This window comes from Desmodus rotundus, chromosome 8 (genome assembly GCF_022682495.2).
Source record: "Desmodus rotundus isolate HL8 chromosome 8, HLdesRot8A.1, whole genome shotgun sequence".
NCBI classification, from domain to species: domain Eukaryota; kingdom Metazoa; phylum Chordata; class Mammalia; order Chiroptera; family Phyllostomidae; genus Desmodus; species Desmodus rotundus.
In genome coordinates this window covers 661,054-682,802 of record NC_071394.1, presented here as the reverse complement: position 1 = coordinate 682,802, position 21,749 = coordinate 661,054, and the positions used below count along the sequence as shown (strand labels likewise).

The 21,749-nt window shown below is 64.9% G+C and overlaps 1 protein-coding gene across 17 annotated transcripts in view; it reads right to left on the bottom strand.

The window, feature by feature from the left end:
- Window positions 1-3,227: 3,227 nt before the first annotated feature.
- The window catches only part of PLEC (plectin), a 51,555-nt gene continuing 33,033 nt past the window's right edge, over window positions 3,228-21,749 (bottom strand). For 16 of the 17 annotated variants that reach the window (XM_053930034.1, XM_053930035.1, XM_053930043.1 and 13 more), the window contains 21 exons: window positions 21,483-21,576; window positions 20,945-21,099; window positions 20,543-20,852; window positions 20,387-20,464; window positions 20,151-20,312; window positions 19,871-19,975; window positions 19,698-19,793; window positions 19,434-19,559; window positions 18,432-18,584; window positions 18,172-18,326; window positions 17,963-18,089; window positions 17,698-17,881; window positions 17,461-17,618; window positions 17,194-17,372; window positions 15,935-16,073; window positions 15,478-15,834; window positions 15,320-15,403; window positions 15,078-15,182; window positions 14,888-14,986; window positions 10,641-14,021; window positions 3,228-10,560 (listed from right to left, as the gene is read on the bottom strand). In XM_053930034.1, the coding sequence (XP_053786009.1) occupies window positions 4,342-10,560; window positions 10,641-14,021; window positions 14,888-14,986; window positions 15,078-15,182; window positions 15,320-15,403; window positions 15,478-15,834; window positions 15,935-16,073; window positions 17,194-17,372; window positions 17,461-17,618; window positions 17,698-17,881; window positions 17,963-18,089; window positions 18,172-18,326; window positions 18,432-18,584; window positions 19,434-19,559; window positions 19,698-19,793; window positions 19,871-19,975; window positions 20,151-20,312; window positions 20,387-20,464; window positions 20,543-20,852; window positions 20,945-21,099; window positions 21,483-21,576 (12,466 nt within the window). In that variant the 3' untranslated portion in view covers window positions 3,228-4,341. The remainder of the gene's footprint in view (window positions 10,561-10,640; window positions 14,022-14,887; window positions 14,987-15,077; window positions 15,183-15,319; window positions 15,404-15,477; window positions 15,835-15,934; window positions 16,074-17,193; window positions 17,373-17,460; window positions 17,619-17,697; window positions 17,882-17,962; window positions 18,090-18,171; window positions 18,327-18,431; window positions 18,585-19,433; window positions 19,560-19,697; window positions 19,794-19,870; window positions 19,976-20,150; window positions 20,313-20,386; window positions 20,465-20,542; window positions 20,853-20,944; window positions 21,100-21,482; window positions 21,577-21,749) is intronic. The other variant, XM_053930051.1, reaches the window with a different exon arrangement.

The following is a 21,749-nucleotide window of genomic DNA, read 5'->3' as shown; positions in this document are numbered from 1 at the left end:
TCGCTGTCAACGCAGGGGCTGCTGGTCATACACACCAATCCCGCTTTGGGGGGCGGTGTCCCCCAGATGTGCACTCACCCAACACTCTTGGCTGGAGGACTGTCCCTGGCCGACAGAGTGCCTCATTCAGGGCAGCCTGCATTCATGGCGGGCGATCGGCCAGACCCCTTGTCACTGGAGAAGCAGCCTCCGAGCGCAGTTCCCACTGCGGAGGCCCGCGGCTGAAACCACATCTTTGCCCGGCTGCTCGCCTTCTCCAGCCTGCCTTTCTCACGCCCTCCCCTGGCAGCAGGCCCTCCATAACCCCAGTGTACTTGCATCGCCCTCTCGGGCTCCACTTCTGGGGAGCTGACCTGAGACGGGGGTGACAGTGGCCTGGGGAAGCATCCTCCGCCGTCGGGAGGCACAGTGCCCACTGGCCAGGCAGCAGCCCGCTAAGACTGGCGTGTGGTGGCCCGGGCAGCCCACCGGGAGGGGGCACAATGAGCACAGCAGTATGAAAGGCTGAACTGTGTCCCCCAAACCCACGTGTGGAAGTCCTGACCTCCAGGACCTCAGAATGTGACTGTGTTTGGAGACGGGACCGTCACAGAGGCAATAAGGTAAAACCAGGTCATTAGTGTGGGCCCCGATCCAAGGTGACGGGTGTCCTTATCAGAAGTGGAGATCAGGACACACACACAGAGGGATGATCATGTAAGGACACCGCGGGGAGTCGGCCCCTACCTCCCAAGGAGAGGCCAAGTCTGCCGGTAGCCTGAGCGCAGGCTCCCTGCTGCCAGAACTGTAAGGGAACGAGTGTGTGTTAAGTATTTACGTCCATGGCCTGCACAGCGGCCACACAGCCCGACCCATACGGAGACTTTTGGGAACACGGAGCTCCGAGACAGGGCAGATGGGCAGCCGGTGAGGGGACGGCAGACGATGGCGGTTCGAAAGCCAGCCCACGGTGTCGCCTGCGGGGCTTGTTGAACAGGGGGTGCAGGGCCCAGCCTCAGAATTTGTGATCCAGTAGGTCTGGGCTGGGGCTAGGAACGTGCAAGTCACCAACTCCCGGGTGGTCCTGGTGCTGGTGGTCTGGGGGTCATACTTTGAAGACTGTTAGCTTAGTATATGAGGGGGAACCCAAAACCCAGAATTATTAAAAATTATGTATTTATCCTTACATGTCTAACCCTCAGTCACCTCAAAGCACTCTCCATTTGAGGCAATGCGCCTTCGAGACTTTTTTCTATGGCTCAAACAGCCTTGCACTTGAAGGTTTTGGTGCCTTATTTAAATAGCGCTTCTGCCGTTTTTTGTTCCACCTCCTCCACATCAGCAAAACATTTCCCTTTGAGGACTTTTTTCATCAGGGAAGCCAAAAAGGAAGTTTTTCAGGGCGAGATCAGGTGAACAGGGAAGGTAGGTCACAGGGGTCATGAGGTTTTTGATCAAAACTGCTGAACACTCACTCGCAGTGTGGGCAGGTGCGCTCGCAAATCGTCCACCGTGAAATGCACTGCGTTAAAAACAAATCGCTGAGGCCGAGTGCAGCCACTCACAAGCCCAGCTGATACAGACGGGGGCCTAGAACACTCGCCTAACAGGGGAGGCCTGGACTACGAGGGGTCCACCCCCCTGAGGATAATTCTGATTTTTGGGGGTCCCCCTCAGATAGAACCAAAGAAACTCTAAAACCGGCACGGTTGTGGCCACCGCCCCCACGGAAAATGCAATCACCTGGCGCTTCCCTAGCTCCGCCAGTCTCAGAGCAGAGCCCTAAGGTGGAAGATCTCTCAGGTGTCCCCGCCCACGAGCACAGGCAGCAGTGACTCTGGGACATTCTTTAAAAGGAGCTACAGCCCTGTGTGTGGACAACTGTGCACTGGGATCAGGCCACCCGACCAGGTCTGAGCCGCCACGAAAGCCTGGACACCCAGAGCACAGCCAGGGCGCCGCTCCTCCACCAGGCAGGAGTGTGGCCCATGGCCGGGACTCTGGCCACCCCGGGAAAACATCTGGCTGGCAGGCCGAGACCTGAGGACCAGGACCCAATGACAAGGAGGAGGTGCCAGGGGCACACAGGGAGGGCAGTCTTGTGTCCCGTGTGCAGAGGAGGCACCAGCCATGTGGGGCCAGGCAACGTGGCTGGGGACACTGGCCCTCCAGTGCCTGCACAGAGGCATAATCAGAGCAGCCTGGGGACAGGGACAGGCGATCCTGAAGGAGCTGCTGGTGGGCAGAATGTCAGGCAGCCTCGTAAGGAAGCAGCAGACACCCTGCAGGACCACCGTGAGTCATGGCCCTGGCAGGCAGGAATGAGGAGTGAAAGGTGAGAGCCCACCCTCTAGGCCCGCAGTGCCTGCTGGGGGTGCGTGCTTCCTTCCCTGGTTCAGGCTCTGGGGACACAATGGCGCTGATCTCCAGAGGGAGCACACTGCCACCGGGGACTCAGCAAGAATGTGTCCCACGCCACTTGCAGCTGTGGCTGCCGCCAGGGCAGCTGGCTCCTGTCCAGCGGACCAGCAGGTCAAGCAGTCAGCCTGGCAGGGAGGAGGCTGCTGTCCTGGGGATTCTCAGGGTGTCCACGCCCAGCTTCCACGGTAAGTGGTCCAGGAGAGCAGAGCCCGAGAGGAGTGTGGTCACCAGGACACAGGCCAAAGACGGTGCCTGGTCACCGCCCACCCCAGGCAAGGTGGAGAGCGGCTACGGAGGGGTATGGTTGCCCCTAGCTCTCTCCCCCTAAGTTTTCTGAGGAAGAATCCTGCAGAAGCTGGAATAAACCGTGTGAGGGTCCAGAGCATGGGCCGCTGGGGCTCTCAACCATATCTGTCTTAGGAGGGTCCCCCTAGCCGACAGCAACCAACTTATTTCCACACCCTGGGGTACAGCCAGCGACCACCTCACACAGGATCATGTGACCCCCCCCATCAGAGGTAAGGGCCAATCACAAACCCAACCTAAGGGGCTGAGCAGTGACAGGTCACCACCTGGATGGACAGCAGGTGATGACGCCAGAGCTCATCGGCTCCCACCCTGCCCTCCACCTTATCTTCTGCTCAGGGCCCTGCAGTCTGGGTTTCTCCTGCCTGAGACATGCGGCCTCAGGCCAGCGTCTTTGCCAAAGCCTGGCTCCTCTGCCCCAGCCAGGACACAGTGGCCCAGCTCCGAGCCCAGGCCTGCAGAGTCGATGCTACCCCAATGCACACCTGACCCCAAGACAAAAGAGCCCGGCAAGACCCACAGGAGGGTGGAATTGCTTTATTGAGGCGGATACCGCAGGCCCGCCCATGGTCAGGTTAGTGTTCTGCCCTGAGGCAGCTGGAAGCTGGGCGCCACCACCTGCCACCCGCCCAGGTTAGTGGAACATGCAAAGCTCAGTCAGAGGGTGGAGGCAGGGAGGGAAGCCACTGAGGCCAGGGGCTGGATGGAGCAGGAGGGGTGGCACCAAGCTGGGCTGCTCGACTCAGCAGATGGTCCAGCTGGCATCTCCAGGCCCAACAAAGGGCCAAGGCTCCCTGGGAGAGGCAGGCGGGAGGGCATCCGAGGCAGGACCTCAGAGGCTTAAAGGGCCAGGGGGGGAAAAGAGCCTACAGAAGCCCCAGCCACCCCCAGCCATGGCTGGCAGCCCCAGATTCACCAGGAGGGCCTGTCTCCCACCCCAAGCCTAGGTCCTCGGGGCCTGGGTGTGAAGGGGAACACAGAAGGCACTTACTAGGAGCTGAGGCTGAGAGGCAGAAGCCAGAGGCCTGGGGTCTCAGGAGACAGTGTCAGGGGCTGGAGGCTGGAGGCGGGGGACAGAGCCTGGGCCAGCTGGTTCTGCAGACTGGACCCTCATCTTCCCATGGGGAAGGGGCTTCTCTGGACAGGCGGGGAGAGATGGCTGACCCAGGAACCCCCTCCCTCCATGCAAGGCCCACTGAACCAGCAGGTCAGTCCTGGAAACAGATGAGAAAATGCTGGCTCCGAGGGCCCTGCTGCCCAGAGCAGCTAGAACTGGTGGGGCCGGCCTCCGGGACAGGGAGACCTCGCCCAGACCGAACCCTCCCTGAGCAGATGGGAAGGCTGGGTTAGGGGCCCGGCTCTGGACCTCCAAGGCACCTGGCTGTGGTGAGTGGCAGGTAGAGAAGAGGAAGGACCAGGGGGGTGAGGTGGTCAGTGGAGCTGGACCAGCCCTCTCCCCCAAGACACAGGCTGTCTGGACAGTACACACGTTAATATATTAGTCTGGTCTTTTTGGTTAAACTTTAGGCACCGCTTAGGAGGAAGACACCTTTAAACATTAAAGGAAGAAAGACCCAGCGCCTGGGTGGGGAGCCTGGCCACATGCAGAGCAGAAGGGTGAGGGGCAGGTGGGCGTCAGGCCTTGGCAGACTCAGGGCCCCCAGGGGAGGTCGTATGCCCCGAGGCATAGCGGCGGCCATAGCCTGAGGAGGAGTAGGAGGAAGAAGAGAAGGTCATGGAGAAGCTGGAGCCAGTGGCGTCGAAGCTGCCACGGCGGGAACCAGCCCGGGAGCCTGTGCGCGAGCCGGTGCGGGAGCCGGCCGTGGAGCCAGAGCCACTGATGCTATAGGGGCTGTAGTAGCCCTTGCTGGACTGGGCAGAGGCCTCCAGCAACCGCAGCCCTGTGCCCTCCTCCACCATGCTGCGGTCCAGCGCGTCCTTGTAGGAGATCTTGAGCTTGGTCTTAGGGCAGGTGAGGTACTTGGAGTAAGCACCCACGTCGCGCAGCTTCTGGGCAGTGCGGGCGTCCACTGTGCCACGCTGCAGGGCCTCGTCGAGGGGCACGCGGCCGGGTGCGTCGGGCTCAATCAGGCCGCCGGTCAGGTACTGCACCTCCAGGAAGCGCTGGCCTGCCTCGTAGTAAAGCCAGCCTTTCTTCAGGGCCTGGGCGGCCGACATCTTGGTCTTGGTGCGTGGGTCCTCGAAGCCGCTGAAGGCCTTCTGGGCCAGGTTGATGCGGTCCACCATGATCTTGTCCACCAGGCCCTTGTCAACGGCGTCGGTGACAGGGAGGCGTTCACCATTGCTGGGGTCGATGATGCCACCGGTGCAGGCCTGAGCCTCCAGCAGCCGCTGCCCCGTGATGTTGTCCACCAGGTTGCGGTGCATGGCCTCCGTGATGGACACTTTCTCCAGGGTCTCCGTGTCCAGGATGCCAGCTACGGGGCCTGTCTCCTCGGTGGGGTCAGACCAGGAGGCCAGCTGGGTCCTGGAGACGGCAGGGCTGATGGGGTAGGAGGAAGAGGACCCCACAGAGGACGAGCGGGAGCGGAAGCCGCTGGCATTGCCTGAGAGCATGTCGGCAAACTCAGTGATGGAGAGCGTGCCGGCACGGTACTGGTCCAGCACGGAGCGGTCGATGAGGTTCTTGGTGATGGCCTCGTCGATGTCATACTGGCGGCCAGAGCGGCGGTCAATGATCATGGACTTCACCACGCCGTCCGAGGAGGAGATGGTGATCTCCTCCCACTCACACTCCTGCTCCGACAGCTCCAGGTAGGTCTGGTGGTCGATGAGACCCTTGCGGTAGGCCTCGTACACCGACATCTCCTTGCCTGTCTCAGGGTCCACGATCACCACACGGCGCTTGCGCACTGAGGACTTGGAGGACGTCTTCCGCTCTCGCTTCTTCTCCTTCAGCGGCAGGAGGCATAGGCCCGTCTGGGGGTCAGTGGTGCAGCGCTCCATCAGCTGCAGGTAGGTGAGGTTCTCCTCTGTGTTGGGGTCGAAGAAGCCCTTGGTGTCATCCGAGGGGTCAGTCAGGATCTCGTTCATCTCCTCGTCGAAGAGGCCACGCTTGTAGGCCACCTCCACGGGCAGCCGGTGGCTCTCCTCGGGGTCGATGATGCCGCCCGTGGCGATCTGGGCCTCCAGCAGGCGGATGCCGTGGTCCTTCAGGATCAGGCCCTTCTTCATGGCCTGGAAGAGGGAGATGAGCTTCCCGGAGTAGGGGTCCTTGTAGCCAGTGACCGCGCGCTCGGCCGACAGCAGCTTGTCCTTGAACTCAGGGCCCACGATGCCCATACGCACGGCCTCCTCCACGGTCAGCTTGAGCCCCTTGATGGGGTCGATGACGTAGCCAGTGGCTGCCTGGGCCTCCAGGAGCTCGAAGGCCGTGCCTGGACGGATGATGCCCTTCTTCATGGCCTGGTACACAGACAGCCGCTCCTTGGTGGCATCGACAAACACACCAGCGATGCAGCTGGTGCCCTCAAGGAACTTCTGCAGGTTCTTGGTGACCTCCTCCACGGAGGCCAGGCCCTCCTGAAGCTGCCGTGCAGTGGCCTCGTCCATGACCTGTGAGCGCACCAGCTCCTCCACTGTGATCTGCTTACGCAGCCCGCGGAAGGTCAGCTTGCGGGTGTCCGAGAGTGGCAGGAGCAGCTGGCCACTGTTCTCGTCACGGCGGCACCGCCGGAGCAGCTGCGTGTAGCTGAGGCGCTCGTCCGTGGAGGGATCCACGTAGCTGCGCACCTCGCTGGGCTCCGACAGCTGGTCGTGCGTGTCCTTGTTGAGGTAGCCGCGCTGGTAGGCCACCTCCAGCGGGAGGTGGAAGCCCAGGCGCGGGTCCACGATGCCGCCCGTGGCCAGCTGGGCATCCAGCAGCCGCAGAGCCTCGTCTGCAGGGATCAGGTCCTTCTTCATGGCCTGGAAGAGCGAGATGGCCTGCTCCGTGTAGGGGTCGCGGTAGCCAGTCACAGCCCGCTCCGCCGACAGCAGCCGGTCGTGCAGCTCGGGGCCCACCAGGCCCTTCCGCACAGCCTCGTCCACTGTCAGCCGTTCGCCCTTCACTGGGTCTAGCAGAAAGCCTGTGGCCGCCTGAGCCTCCAGCAGCAAGCGGGCCACCTCGGCACTCAGCAGCCCCTTCTTGAGGGCCTGGTAGATGGTCAGCGTCTGCTGGGAGCCGGGCAGGTAGACGCCAGCCACGCAGCCTGTGCCGTAGAGGTAGCGCCAGGCGGACTCCGCCTCGAGCACCTCGCGGAGGCTCTTGGTGCCCTCCCGGAGCATGCTGTAAGCCTCGTGGGAGAGGACCCGCGCCTCGTACAGGTCCTCGGCCGTGAGGCGGTGACGCACGTAGTCGTAGGACGCCAGGTTCTGCTGGCGGATGATCTCGGTCTTCTCGATGATCTCGATGATGATGATGATCATGCGTTCCTTGGTCACTCGGCCCGCCTTGAAGTCGGCCATCAGCTGGGACCGCTGCTCCTTGGGGATCATGTCTGACTGCATGACCTCCCACAGGGACATGGTGGAGCTGCCCTGGCTGCCACCACCGGGGATGTCAATCTGTGTCTCCTCGAATGCCCTCCGGGTCTCCTCCTCTGTGTACACCTGCGTGGTTTCTACAACCTCCCCCTTCTCTGCCCCCTTCAGTGGCAGCAGGCGCAAGCCGGTCTCGGGGTCCTCCACACAGCGCTCCAGCAGCTGCAGGTAGGTGAGGTTCTCGTGCGTGTTGGGGTCGAAGAAGCCCTTGGTGTCGTCGCTCGGGTCCGCCAGGACGCGGTTCATCTCCTCGTCGAAGTAGCCGCGCTGGTAGGCCACGTGCACGGGCAGCCGGTGGCTGTGCACGGGGTCAATGATGCCGCCCGTGGCGATCTGGGCCTCCAGCAGGCGGATGCCGTGGTCCCTGAGGACCAGGCCCTTCTTCATGGCCTGGAAGAGGGAGATGGTGCTGCCCGAGTACGGGTCCTTGTAGCCCGTCACGGCCTTCTCTGCAGACAGCAGCTTCTCATGCAGCTCAGGGCCCACCACACCCGCTTTTACTGCCTCATGGACATACAGTCGCTGGTTCCGCACGGGGTCCACCAGGAAGCCAGTGGCCGCCTGGGCCTCCAGCAGCAGTGTGGCCGTGCTGGGCCTGAGCAGGCCGCGCCGCATGGCCTCATAAATGGTCACCTTCTCCTTGGAGTCCTCCAGGTAGATGCCGGCAAGGCAGCCGCTGCCCTGGAGGAGAGTCCGCACGGAGTCCACCTCTGACAAATCCTTAACCGACGTCTTGCCATCCTTTAGCTGCTCAAACTGGGCCTTGCTAAGGACCCCGGAGGCCAGGAGCTCGCCGGCCGGCACCGGGGCCCGGAGGCCGCTGAAGGAGAGCCTCTGCTGCCGCGTAGTCTCCACCTCCTCCACGATGGTGATGAGGATCTTGATGACCTTCTCCACCGTGACCTTGCCCGTGCGGAACTGCCGCAGCAGCTCCAGCCGCTGCTCCTCTGTGAAGTACTCGGAACTGATGAGCTCCCAGATGGTCACAGTCCTGCCCTGGAAGCTGCCCACAGGGACCTCGACCGTGGCCTTCTGGAAGGCCTCACGGGCCTGGAGCTCAGAGTAAACCTCCTCCTGCCGGGCCCGGGCAGCCTTCTCTGAGAGCGGCAGCAGGCTCAGCCCTGTCAGTGGGTCTGGCCGGCACTGCTGCTGGAGCTGGCTGTAGGTGACCGGCTCCCGTGTCCCGGGGTCAAAGTAGGTCTTGGCATCATCCCTGGGCACCGACAGGGCTTTGTTGGTCTCCTTGTCCAGGTAGCTCCGGGTGTAGGCAACATCCAGGGGCACACGGTGGCTCTTGCTGGGGTCCACGATGCCCCCTGTGGACAGCTGGGCATCCAGCAGACGCAGACCCTGCTCCCTGGGAATGAGACCCTTCTTCAGGGCCTGGAACAGGGAGACGCTCTGCCCTGAGTATGGGTCCTTGTAGCCCGTCACGGCCTTCTCAGCTGACAGCAGCTTCTCGTGCAGCTCGGGTCCCACCAGACCGGCACGCACAGCCTCATCCACAGTCAGCCGGGCACTCGTGGCAGGGTCGATGACATGCCCAGTGCCGGCCTGGGCCTCCAGGAGGGCCACTGCCACCTCTGGCTGCAGCAAGTCTTTCTTGAGGGCCTCATAGATGCTCAGCTTCTGCCCCGCCTCCTCCAGCCACACGCCCGCGATGACGTTGGTGCCCCGCAGGGCGCATCGCACAGCGTCCATATCAGCGACCTCGCGCACAGAGCGCTCTCCCCGCTGCAGCTGCTGGTAGAGGTCATGGTTGATGACCCCGCTCTCCAGCAGCGTGGCGGCGGGCACCAGGGCGCGCAGGCCCTCAAAGCAGAGCTGCCCCTTCTGCTCATGCTCCTCGACCACGGTGATGACGATCTTGATGATCTTCTCCACAGTGACCTTGCCTGTGCGGAACTGGCGGAGCAGGTCCCGCCGCTGCTCTGCTGTGAAGTATTCAGAGTTGATGAGCTCCCAGATGGTCACCATTCTGCCCTGGAACTTGCCAAATGGTGCAGACACGGTGGCTTTTTCAAACACGTCCCGGGCCTCTGAGTCAGTGTAGACCAGTTCACCACCCCTGGCAGCCTGATCTGTGAGTGGCAGGAGGCGCAGGCCAGTCTCAGGGTCCTCCACACAGCGCTCCAGCAGCTGCAGGTAGGTGAGGTTCTCGTGCGTGTTGGGGTCGAAGAAGCCCTTGGTGTCGTCGCTCGGGTCCGCCAGGACGCGGTTCATCTCCTCGTCGAAGTAGCCGCGCTGGTAGGCCACGTGCACGGGCAGCCGGTGGCTGTGCACGGGGTCAATGATGCCGCCCGTGGCGATCTGGGCCTCCAGCAGGCGGATGCCGTGGTCCCTGAGGATCAGGCCCTTCTTCATGGCCTGGAAGAGGGAGATCTGCTCGCCGGTGTAGGGGTCCTTATAGCCCGTGACCGCACGTTCAGCTGACAGCAGCTTGTGGTGCAGCTCGGGGCCCACCACGCCCTCCTTCACAGCCTCATTGACAGTCAACCGCCGGTTGCGCACGGGGTCCAAGAGGAAGCCTGAGGCCGCCTGGGCCTCGAGCAGGATGAGAGCCGTGCCCGGGCTCAGCAGCTGCCTCTTCATGGCAGTATACACGCTCAGCTTCTCATCAGCCGGCTTCAGCAGCAGCCCTGCAATGCTGCCACGGCCCTGCAGGTAGCCACGCACATCTTCCCGCTGTGCCAGCTCAGCCACTGTGGTGCGGCCCTGCACCAGCCGCTGCAGCTCCTCTGCACTCAGGACCCCCACGTCCTGCAGCCGCTGGGCCGGCACCTTCCGCCGCAGGCCGTCAAAGGCATACTCAGGCTCCACCTCTGGGGCTGGGCCATCGGGCGCATCCCTGCCGTTGGGCAGGGCTTTGGTGGCCGCAGCCTGCGAGGCTGCAATCTCCTCCGAATGCGCCAGTGCAGCCCTGTGCTCCTCCTCCAGCTGCTGCAGCCTCTCACGCAGCCTCTGGTTCTCCTCGGCCAGCAGCTTCTCCTGCGCCTGCCGCTGCTGCTCCAGCCGCTGCAGCTCCTCCTGCTTGCGCCGCACGCCCTCCTCGGCTTCACGCTGCCGCCGGCGAGCCTCCTCCATGCTGGCCACTAGCTGCTGCTTCTCCTGCTCCATCTGCTGCTGCTGTCGCTGCTGCTCCTCATGCAGCTTCTGCGCCTTGGCCACCTCATCCTGGAATAGCTTCTCCAGCTTGGCCTTCTCCTGCTCGATGAGGCGCTCCCGCTGCAGCAGGCTGTCCTTCTCGGAGAGGAAGGTCTGCTGCAGGGCCTGTGTCTCCTGCAACAGCTGCTCCTGCTGCACCGTCTGCATCTGTGGAGGGGAAGGGTGGTCAAGCACCTCAGCCTAGGGGCCCCCCACCCGGCCAGCCCGCAAGTATGAGGCGCCAGTACCTCCTCTGACTTGAGCTGTAGTAACCTGGCTTCCTGCTTGAGCTTCTCCTTCTCGCGCTCCAGCTCAGCAATGGCTTCCCGTAGGCGCTCAGCATCCTGGTCGCTCTGCTGCCGCTGGATCTCCAGAGTCTGCACCAGCGTCACCTTCTCCTGTGTGGCGAGCTCTGTGCGGTGCAGCTTCTCACCTATCTCCTCTGCCTGCTTCCGGAAGCGCTGGGCGTCCTCCTCCGCACGGGCCTGGGCTCGGCTCATCTCAGCCACACGCAGCTTCAGGCGTTCAGCCTCGGCGCTCATCTCTAGCTGCCGCTGCCGCTCCGCTTCCAGGGTGCGCTGGAAGCCCTGCGTCTCCTGCGCAAGCTGCTGCTCCATCTGCTCCTTGTCTTCCTGCAGCCGACGGGCCTGCTCCTGTGCGAGCTCCTTCTGCTGCTGAAGCAGCTCCGCCTCTGCCTTGAGCCGCGTGGCCTCCTGCACCGCCTGCATCTTCTCCTTGAGCATCTTCTCAGCCAGAGCCCGCTGCTGTGCCAGGTCCTCCTCCGCCAGCTGTCGCAGCCGAGCTGCCTCCTGGGCGGCCACACTCAGCCGCGCAGCCTCCTCCGCCACCTGCTTCATCTTCTCTGCCTCCTCCTCCAAGAAGCGCTGTGTGTTGTCCTTGTCACGCAGGATGAGAGCACGATTCTCTGCCTCGATACGTGCCTTGAGTTTGCCCAGCTCCTCCATTTGCACGCGCACTGAAAAGAGCTCCTCCTCCACCTGGCTGCGCTGACGGGCGGCCTCCGTCACCTCCGCCTTCAGCCGCTGCAGCTCCTCGTCCAAGATGCTTTTCTGGTGGTCAGTCTCCTCCAGCTGCAATCTCAGCGTCGTCAGCTCCTGTTCCACCTGCGCCTTCTGACGCAACGTCTGCTCCGCAAACTTCTTGTGCTTCTCCATCTCCGCGTCAGCCGCCTGCTTCTGCTTCAGGGCCGCCTGCTCTGCCTGCGCCCGCCGCACCGCCTCCTGCTCGGCTTCCTTGCGCAGCTTTTCCGCGGCAGCCTGTGCCTGCGCCCGGGCCTGCGCCTGCTCCTCCGCCAACTGCTTCAGTCGCTCCGCCTCCTCCACCTGCCGCAGGGACTGTGCTGCCTCGCGCTCAGCCTGCTCCCGTGCCTCCTCCGCCTCCTCAGCCGCCCGGCGCGCGGCCTCTGCCTCGGCGCGCAGCCGATCCAGCATACTTTGCTCCTGCTGCAGTGTCTGCTGCAGCTCCTGTTCCTTCTGCTGTACTGCAAACGCATGCGCCTTCTCCTCTGCTTGCAGCCGCTTCTGCGCTGCGTCCTGGGCTAGCTGCAGCTGCCGCGCGGACTCTTGTTCTGCACGCTCCCGCAGACGCCGCGCCTCTTCCACCTTGGCCTTGAGCCGCTCCACCTCCTCCAGTGCCGCTTTGCGCTGCCGTGCAGCTTCCTCCTCCGCCGCCAGGCTTTTCTGCACGCGCTCCTCCGCCTCCCGACGCCGTTGTTCTTCCTCCGCAGCTAGCTGCCGCTGCCGAGTGGCCTCTAGCTCCGCCTGCTCCTTGCTGCGCAATGTGTCCTCCGCATTGCTGCGGATGCGTGTCAGCTCCAGCTCCAACTCTGCCTTGCCAGCGGCCGCCCGCTCAAAGCTCGCCTTTAGGGACAGGATCTCCTCCTCCACCTGCCGCCGCTGCCGCAGTGTGTCCTCCACTAGCCCCTTCTGCCGCTCCAGCTCGCTCTCTGACGCCTTGCGCAGCTGTGCCAGCCGCTCCTCAATGTCAGCCTTGTGCTGGGCTGCTTGCTCCTCCAGCCGCCGCCGCTGGAAGGCTTCGTCTTCTGCCAACCGCCGCAGGCGCTCATTCTCTGCCTCCTTCTCCTTCAGCGCAATCTCTGCCTCCGTCTTGAGCCGCGTAGCCTCGCTGATGGCGGCCAGCTTCTCCGCAAGCACCCGCTCTGCCTCCGCCCGCTGCCGCGCCGCATCCTCCTCTGCCAGCTGCCGCTGCCGCTTGGCCTCTTCGGCCAGGGCGCGCAGACGGGCAGCCTCTTCTGCCAGCTCGCGGAACCGACTGGCCTCCGCTTCCAGCCTCTGCTTAGACTTCTCGCTGGTGGAGCGTGACTCCTCCTCGGCCCGTGCCTTGCTGGCCAACAGCACCTCCATTTCCGCCCGTACCTTGGCCAGCTCAGCCTCCAGTTCCTGGCGCTTCTGTGTGGCCTCGGCTGCCTCGCGCTGCAGCCGCCCTAGCTCCTCCTCTAGCAGCTGTCGCTGCTGCTCCCCTTGCTCTGTCTCAGCCCGCAGGCGGATGAGCTCCTGCTCTGCGGCCAGGCGCTGCTGTGCAGTGCCCTCCGCCAGCTGCCGCTGCTTTTCCAGCTCTTGCTCAGCCAGCTCCCGCTGTCGCACTGCCTGCTCCTCTGCCTTGCCGCGCCGCCGTGCCTCACGCTCCGCCTCCTCCTTCTGCTTCTCTGCCTCGGCCTGCGCCAGGCTCTTCTGCTGCGCAACCTCCTCAGCCTGCAGCCGCAGCCGCAGCGCTTCGTTGGCCTTCAGCTGCCAGCGCTCCAGCTCCCGCTCCGCCTCCTCACGGGCGCGCTCAGCCTCGGCCTGCTGCTGTGCGTGCCGCTCCGCTTCCTCCCGCAGCTGAGTCACAGTCACATGCTCTTCCTGCAGGGTGCGCTCCAGCTGCGCCGTCTTCTCCGCAAAAGAAGCACGCTTGCTCTGCAATTCCACCTCTGCACTGCGCTGCGCTGTCTCCAGGGCCACCTGCACCTGACGGGCCCGCTCAGCCTCTGCCTGCCGCAGACGCCGGTCCGCTTCTTCTGCCTGCAGCCGCAGCTCCTCTAGCGCCTGCAGAGCCCGCTGCTTCTCACGAGCGGCCTCAGCCTCGGCCTTCACACGCAGGGCCAGCTCTGCCTCCGCCTGGCGCTTACGCTGGGTCTCATCTTGCACCTGACGCCGCAGGCGCTCCGCCTCCTCCTGCGCCTGTCTCTTTTGTGCCTCTGCCTCCTCTGCCCGTGCACGCAGGGCCTGCAGCTCACCCTCAGCCCCACTGCGCTGGCGCTCGGTGGTTTCTAGCTGCAGGCGTACCACGCGGATCTCCTCCTCGATGCGCAGCCGGCTGCGTTCAGCCTCCTCCGCCTGCCGGGCCTTGGACTGGATCTCGGCCTCCGAGCTCTGCCTCAAGTGCTGCAGCTCCTCCTGGATGCTACGCTTTTGCTGCTGCGCATCCACCGCGGCCTCTTCTCGTCTCACCACTTCCTCCTGCATGCGCCGCTGCAGCTCCTGTGCCTCCCGTTCTGCCTGCGCCTTCGCCTGCGCGTGTGTCTCCGCCAACTGCCGCTGCTTCTCCAGCGCGGCCTCCACCTCTGCCAGGCGCTCCCGCTCCTCTGCCCGCTGCTGCTCAGCCAGCCTCTGTGGCCGCGGCAGAGAGAGGGAGAGAACCAGAGAGGGTGGGTGGTGAGTGCGGAGCCGCCGCCAGGCACACGTGACACGGCACCACCACAGTCCACTGGACAGCACGATGGGGGGTCAGGGAGGACAGAGGTCACAGCCCGGCGAGGGAAGGAGCGTGCACCCGCCCAGGGCACTCGGGGCAGTGAGCGCAGCCTGGCCCCACAGTGCTCACCAGCCCCCGGAAGGAGGCTCAGGCGTCCTCCCCTCTTCCCGCGACAGGCGATGGATGAGACAGGGAGAGAGAGAGAGAGCAAAGCAGGAGGCTCGCAGGGCCGGTGAGCCACACCACCACACAGCCCTGCCTGCACACCACGAACGCGAGTGTCCCGGGTCCCCGTTCCCACAGCCCCGTGGACAACAGTGCAGACCTGAGCCCACTCAGAAGAGACGCAGAAAGCCTGCAGCTCTGACCGCAGTGGAGGCTGCAGGTGGGCCGGATGGCGGGGCCACCCAGGAGGCGGGAGGAACAGGATAGCTGGGCACCCCACCCTGCCAAGGCACCTCATGACACCCTTGCCCGGCCCCACAACCCCGCACCCCCAGCTCTTCCAGAGCAGTGGCCACAGGAGCGACGATGGGGAATCCAGAGGAAGAACCCCGAAGGAGCCAGTGGGGCAGCCGGTGCAGGTGCAGACACGAGGAGGAGGGGCGCCAGCCACCACAGGGGAGCAGTGCAGCGCCAGCCGAGGTGGGGCAGGCCGAGCTCAGGGAGGGGCGCCGGTGGCGTCAGGCAGAGGGAGTGGGGGGCTGAGCCAAGTGGTGACAAATGGACCCCCAAGGGCTGCGTCGGGGCAGCGGGACACCCCCACCTCCAAAGGCCATACCTCCTCCTCCTCCATGCGACGCAGAGTCTCGCTGATGAACTTGATGTACTGGCTCGTCAGCGTGGTCAGCTCGCTGTAGCGTGTGCGCAGGTCCACGTACTGGGGGCAGGAAGGAGGAGGCAGCCAGGGTCAGCGCTGCCCCAGCCACCCGCCCCCATGAGCCACCCCCAGCCACGTTCCTCAGACTTACCTCCTGGATGACACTCTCAGACCCTGACTGGACCTTGGGTTTCTTGGCCGGAGAGGCCACCGGCTCAAGCTGTGCCTTGTATGTGACCAGCTGGAGCTCATAGTCCTGTGGGAAATGCAGGTCAGCCACCGGCCTGCCATGCCCCTGACCTCACCAGCCAGGCCTGGGCTTGGGGCCACCCTTGGGGGTTCAAGCCCCAGGACACCAGCCTGGGCGAGGGTGGCAGGAGCCAGACATCTCACCTTGATGGCGTTGATGTACTGCTTCGCGAACCTTTGGCACTCCTCCACCTTCTCCCCGTGGCGCTCAATCTCCCCCAGCAGCGCCTGGGGAAAGCGGCTGTCAGCACAGACCCGCACCCCAACCCCCACCCCACTCCAGCCATGCCGCCCCGGCCCACCTTCTCCTGCCGCAGCTGCTCCCGCACGGCCTGGCTATTGGCCAGCGGCACGGCCTGGATCTGCTCCTGCCGCTGCTTGGCGTCCCGCAGCCAGGCGTCCAGCGGGTCCGCACTCTCCCGGTAGTAGCGCAGCTGGCGGCCCAGCTGGTCGAGTTCGCGCTGCCGCACGTCGGTCTGGGCCAGCACGGCCTGCCAGCGCTCCAGCAGCTGGGTCACCCGCTCACGCCAGCGCTCCACCTCCACGTCCCGCTCCCCATGCCGCTGCTGCAGCCGCTCCCCCACCTCCTGCGCCCCCCGCAGCTCATCCCGCAGGGCATCAAACACAGGCTGCTGAGCCTCCGCCTGGGCCCTCAGCTTCTGTTGGGAACAGAGGGGGGTGCTGTTTCAGTCCAGTGCCCCGCTGCTGACCCCCGATGCCCCCTGGCCTCCCCGGGAGGCACTGGCTTGACAACAGTACCTTCAGTGCGGCCTTGGTGGCTTCGAGCTCCTGGAGGGTGGCAGGGACAGCCTGCGCCTCCTTGAGTTGCTCCTCGTGGGCCCTGAGCACCTCCTCGGCCCCTTGTGTGCTGCGGATCACCAGACTGATGGTCTTGAGCCTGGGGAGAGCGGGGCCCAGAGCTGAGTATGAGGCCGGGCGCCTTGGCAGCAGCAGCCCGACGTGGTCAGGCCACTGTCCTGGTGGTCAAGGGGAGTGAGTGCTGGGATATGGGGATGCCTCTGCGCCAGCCTGAGTCCTGGAGGGAGGCTGTGTTGGCCAGAGGAACAGACAGCTACGCCTGTGCCCTGGGAGCTCTCGGCCTCCCAGCCCCAAGGCTGGGCGAGGGGGACGGGTGTCGGCCTTTCTGAAGAAAAGCGGGCATGAGGCCTGTCAGCAAAGCTGTCAGAAGCTAGGAAACGACGTGCTGGAAGCAAAGGGGAGACAGGCCAGGCCTCGGAGGGAGGGTGAGTCCGAGACAGGACCGAGGGGGAGGCAGCGGGAGGACTTGGCACTCCACTTCCTAAAGTGAGCTGGTGAACCCCGGGCGTGTGCACGCGGAAACAAGCCGTAAAGGGCAGAAGAGTTCCCTGGGCTGGGGGCGGCACAAGGTTGGCGGGAGGAAGGGGCCCTGGTGAGGACTCTATTTCCCCAGGGGCAGTGGGGCCAGAAGGACTGTGGAGACGGGAGTCAGGAGACACGAGGGTATAGGTCCCCCAGCAGGACCTCGGCATGGGCCCTTCTGCCGTCTCAGCCACTGCCCCACCCCCCTAAGTACCCTTCCCAGGTGCTTATCCCTGCCCTCCCCCAAGAATCCCCTCCCTCCAGGTCTCTGGTGCCAGCCCCAAACTCACTGGCCAAGGGTCACCTGCCCTGTGGGCATTTCTGACCCTACTGGGTTCTTCCTTCTGCCTGTACTTGGCCTGTACTTTCCTCAGACACTCCCAGCTCCTGATGTTACATGAGTGGGAGTCACCTACTTCTTGTTCCCACAGTCCCCACCTCAGGGAGCCACCCCCTCACCCCAGCTCCAGTCATCAGGAAGACTTGCCTCCAAGGCATAAGACCGAACCCCTTTTCCAAGTCCATGACCCCCACTCTGGCCCACAACCACAACCTCCTGACCAGATCCCGAAAGACCCCACTCATCAGCCTGTCCTGGGCCAGCACAGAGGGGTCAGGTACCCTCTACTCAGAACCCTCCTGGGATTGCAGCCTCGGCTGCCGACAGGGGCACTCACTTCTCCAGGTAAATGGCGGAGAGGCTGCGGACCTGCTCCAGCTTGCCCAGGGTCAGCTCCAGCTCTGAGCGCAGGGTGGGGGCGGCGGGGGACGGCTCGGGCAGAGCCAGGACCTTCTCAGCCTCCTCAGACAGCCGGGCAACGCCCTTGCCCAGCCCCTCCACCTCAGCCTGTGCTTTCTGAGGAGACAGACAGGAAGCGAGCTGAGCACAGAGCCCAGCCACAGCACCCCCGGGACCCAGGGGAAGGGGGCGGGGTGGCGCCTGCCTGCTGCTCTGCGATGCGCTGGGCGCACTCCCGTGCGGGCTCCTTGTCCAGCGGCAGCCGCAGGCGGTGCACGGTGCGCGTCTCACAGGCCTCCAGCTGCAGCCGGATGTCCTTGAGCTCCGAGATGCAGCGCTGACAGCGGGACTCCTCCTGCTCGCCTGGGGACACGGCCTGCTCACGGCTGCCCAGTCCCCAGCCCGCCGCCCGCCCGGCCGCCCGGGCTGTGGGTGTACCTACCCTGCTCCAAGCTCTGCAGCAGCTGCTGGTACTGGTGGCTGCAGGTGCTGTACTCGCGCTCTGCCTGCAGCCGGTCCTCAGGCCCAAAGTTGCTGGCGTCCTGGCTGTCCCTCAGGAAGGCCTGGTAGTGCAGCTCCAGGTTGCGCAGGGCCTGGCGCTGCTCCTCCGGCTTCAGGGTGCGGAACTGCGGGCGGCACGGGGGCTGAGCACACGGGGCAGGCTCAGCCTGGGAAGCCCCACTCCACCTCATGTGGCCCTGTCCTACCGTGACCAGGGACCAAGAGCGGATGAGCTGCATGTCGCGGCTGAGGCTCTGCCACGCCAGGAGGCTCTTCAAGTCCACGTGTAGCTGGTGCCACAAGGTAACCAGGGCCTGGTGCTGGGCCTCCAGCCTAGTGGGTCAGGGGTTTGCTCAGAGAGGCCAGGTGCCCACCCCCGCCACCCATTCCAGCGACCAGACCCTGGACCACACACCTGGCAACGGCTTCCTGGGCCTCCTGGTTGGGTGGCGGCACGAGGAAGCACACCGAGGGCACAGCGGCCTCGCTGCCACTGCTGCTGACCACCTTCCAATGGAATGGCTGCACAGGCCCCAGCAGCTGGCACTCGTCTCCCTTGTGTACGGTCACCTGGAGCAGCCAGGGCTGTTACGGCGTGGCCACCCCCACCCCCACCAGCCACACCCCACCTGGCCACGCACTCCATGAGCAAGCCCTGCCAGCCACCAGCCTCACCTCCACCTGCTTGTAGTCACACACGGCCAGCAGCGGCACCCGGCCCCGCACAGGGTGGGCTGGGTTGCGGGGCTTCAGCTGCACAACGGCCTTGGCCCGCTTGGCAAGGCCTGAGAGGTGCCCCCTGTACTCGCTCAGCTGGTCCTTCTCGTCCTGCAGGGAAGGGGCAGCTCAGAGACCCTCATCCAGTGTCCAGGCACCATGAGCCTGGGCAGAGGTTTGTGAAGACCCACCCTGCGCAAAGCTGACAGCACGCCAGACACCCCCACCCTGAGATCAGGGGACCTTCCTGCTGCCCCAGCACGGGGGCCCACACACCTGGAAGCAGCAGCTTTGACCAAGGCAAGTAGGTCCCCAAGGCTTGGCCTCCAACAGCTCCCACTGGCTCCCTTCCTTCCCGCCAAGGCCTGAGGTCACCCTCCCCCTATCCCAGGTCACACACTGCACCCTCCAGGACAGGGGCCCCAGCAGCACTCTGTCCCCTCCACCCTCCCCCTCCTCCCCCCCTTGAAGGTCACCCACCTCCTCCTGTTCAGCCCTCCAAGGGGCCAACACCAAGGACTTTCCAAGGATGCAGCTCAGGAGTTGACCCTGAAGCTGCCTGTACCTCTCAGGGCCTCCTGGACCCCCACCTTCGCTGACCCCCAGCCAGCAGAGCCTCTGCCCCCCTCAGCCTCTCACTGTGCCTGCCCCAGACGTCAGGCCGAGATGCCAGGGGACCCGGTATGGGAAACAAACTGAGACAGAGCAGCCGACCCGGGGCTCCAAGGAAGAAAGGCTCCCACCTGCTCTGTCAGACACCTGCTACCACTGTGAACCCAGTCCCGGCCTCTCGGTCCCCCACGCCCATCCTGCTGTGCTGATGTCCCTGCCGTCGTGCCCCCGCCCCCAACATCCAGAGGGACCTTTCGGAAGCAACAGTGCTGCCCAAACGCCCCCATCTCTCCCAGACCCGCTACCCTCCCACCGGCCCCCACTCTCACCCCTGCACTGCGGACTCACCTGGGCGTCCTGCAGCAGGTCCTCGAGGCGGGTGACAGTGATGGAGCGGTCGCAGGTGTACTTCCTGCGCAGCGTCTCCTGCAGCTTCCGCAGCTGCTCCTCGGCCTCCCGCACGTCTGAGAAGAACTGCACAACAGGACAGGGTCAGGCCGGGCTGAGGGGCCGAGGCCCAGGAGACGGGGATGTGAGTGCAGCAGGACAGGGGGCCTGGGCACAGCGAAGGGTGGTCTAGGGGCTGTGATGAGTGGGTGTGAGTGGTCTCACCTGGAAGTAGGCGGTGTTCTCCTTCAGGTGAGCCTCGACACAGCAGCACAGCTGTAGCATCCAGCTCCACTGGGTCTGCAGGGCCGCCTGGAAGGACTGCAGCCCCCAGTCCTTGTTAGCCTCCCACCCCACTGCCCCTGATCCTTGCCGCCCCCGGGGCCCCCCGCCCCCACCTCCACCGTGGGCCGAGCAGGGTGGTCCTCCCGCAGCAGCCGGTCCCCGGTGTTCTGTATCTCCTTGATTTTCTTTTCCTTCAGCTCCAGCTCACGCATCAGGGCCTGACATGAAGGCAGCAGGTCTCAGAGATGGCATCAGAGCCACACCTGGGTCTGCCAGTCTCCCTCCAAGCACCACCTGAGGCCCCCCATGTTGCCTAGAGCTGGACCTAACCAGCTGCCACCAAGGGGCTGCCAGCCTGGGGACACGCCATGGGAGGGCGCAGGTCCGCCTCACCGAGTAGCTCTCCTTCTTGGCGGCCATGTTGGTGTTGCGCTCACTCCAGTCGAAGCCCACCTCCTCCTCCTCCTTCTCACTCAGCCACATCAGCTCCTTGGTGGCGGCAGCCACAAAGCCGTGCAGGCTCTCCAGAGACCGCAGGCGGCCCTTGGAGGAGTTCTGGAGGCAAGCGGGGCATGTGAGCAGACCGCAGCCCTGCAGCCTACCCCACCACCTGCCTGGCCCCCACTCACCAGCAGCTTGGCGTACTGCAGGTCCAGCCGGCCCAGGCAGTCTCGGTAGGCACCCCGGATGGCTGGGGAGAGCTGGCCCTGCAATAGACGAGCAGAGTGAGGCCTGCGTGGCCGGAACCCAGTCCCCCCAGGCCCACCCCAGGGGCACCCGCTCACCTCGTCAGTTCGCGCCCGCTCAATCTTGGCCCGGAATTCCTCGATGGACTGGTGCAGGCCGCGGTGGCTGCCCAGCTGCGCCTCCACACTGGGCAGGTCCACGCCCCACTCGGCGCTGTCCACGCGGCGCTGGTTGTCCTCCACCCAGGCCAGCAGGTCCTGCAGGTAGCGCAGAGTGGAGTCCTCGAGCTCAGGGCGCCGCTGCGTGGTCTGCACGGTCACCTGGGTCACCGGGGCGGCAACGCCCGCCTTCAGCCGGAGGTTGTACTCGGTGCGAATGGCCACCAGGCGCTCGTGCAGGCGGTACACCCTAGAGACAGTGGAGGAGCCGGGAGGGTGAGCAGGGAACTGGCTGCGCCCTGGCTCCCCAGGCCCCACACCGGGCCGCGGGGCACAGCCCACCTGCGGTACATCTGCTCGCCCTGTGGGTGCCGCCCGTCCTTCAGGGTCTGCACGTCGTTGAACAGCAGCCGGATCATGCCATCCGCCTTGTCCAGGTCCCGCTCCACCTCGCCCGCCCGCTGCGCCCCCTTGCCTGCCGCCAGCAGCCGAATGTCCTGCAAGGCGGTCACCCTGGATCAGACCCAGCCCGACCTTTGCCCTTCCCCCATCTCGCCTCTTCCTGATGCACGAATCACCAGCCCTGGCTCTGAGACGTGGGGGGTCTAGTCCCAAGGCCTCTCTGGGTCCAAGCAGTCAGACTCTCCATGGCCTCCTCCAAGGCTCTCGGCCTCTCCCGTCCCACCACACCCTCCCAGCAGCAAGCCCTTGGGTGTCATCAGCCCGGAGTCCTGCCTGGTGCCCGGAAGCCAGCTAAGCCCAAAGCAAGCAGTGGGAGTTGGCCACACACCAGGAGGGAGGAGCTGGGGGCTACCAGGCACCTCCCTACTAGGGGAGCCCAGCCCCACCCACTCCCGCCCCTCACAGTGCCCGCCCTCACCGACTGGAGCAGGGCGTCGGCCTGGTTCAGCTGCTCCTCGCAGAGCCCCGCCTCCATCTGCAGTTTGCTGACGACCCGCTGCAGACACTCCAGCCTGCGCCCAACACCCACAGGGCCAACGAGAGGGGGTTGCCGCCAGGCTATCAGCCGAAGAGCAGGGCCCTGCTGCTCCTGGCCTCCCCGCCAGCCAGCCTGCAGGCCGCTGCCTCACTGGCCTGACTGTGGGTTTCCCGGCCTGGGGGGGGGATTTCCTCCCCAGGCAGTGAC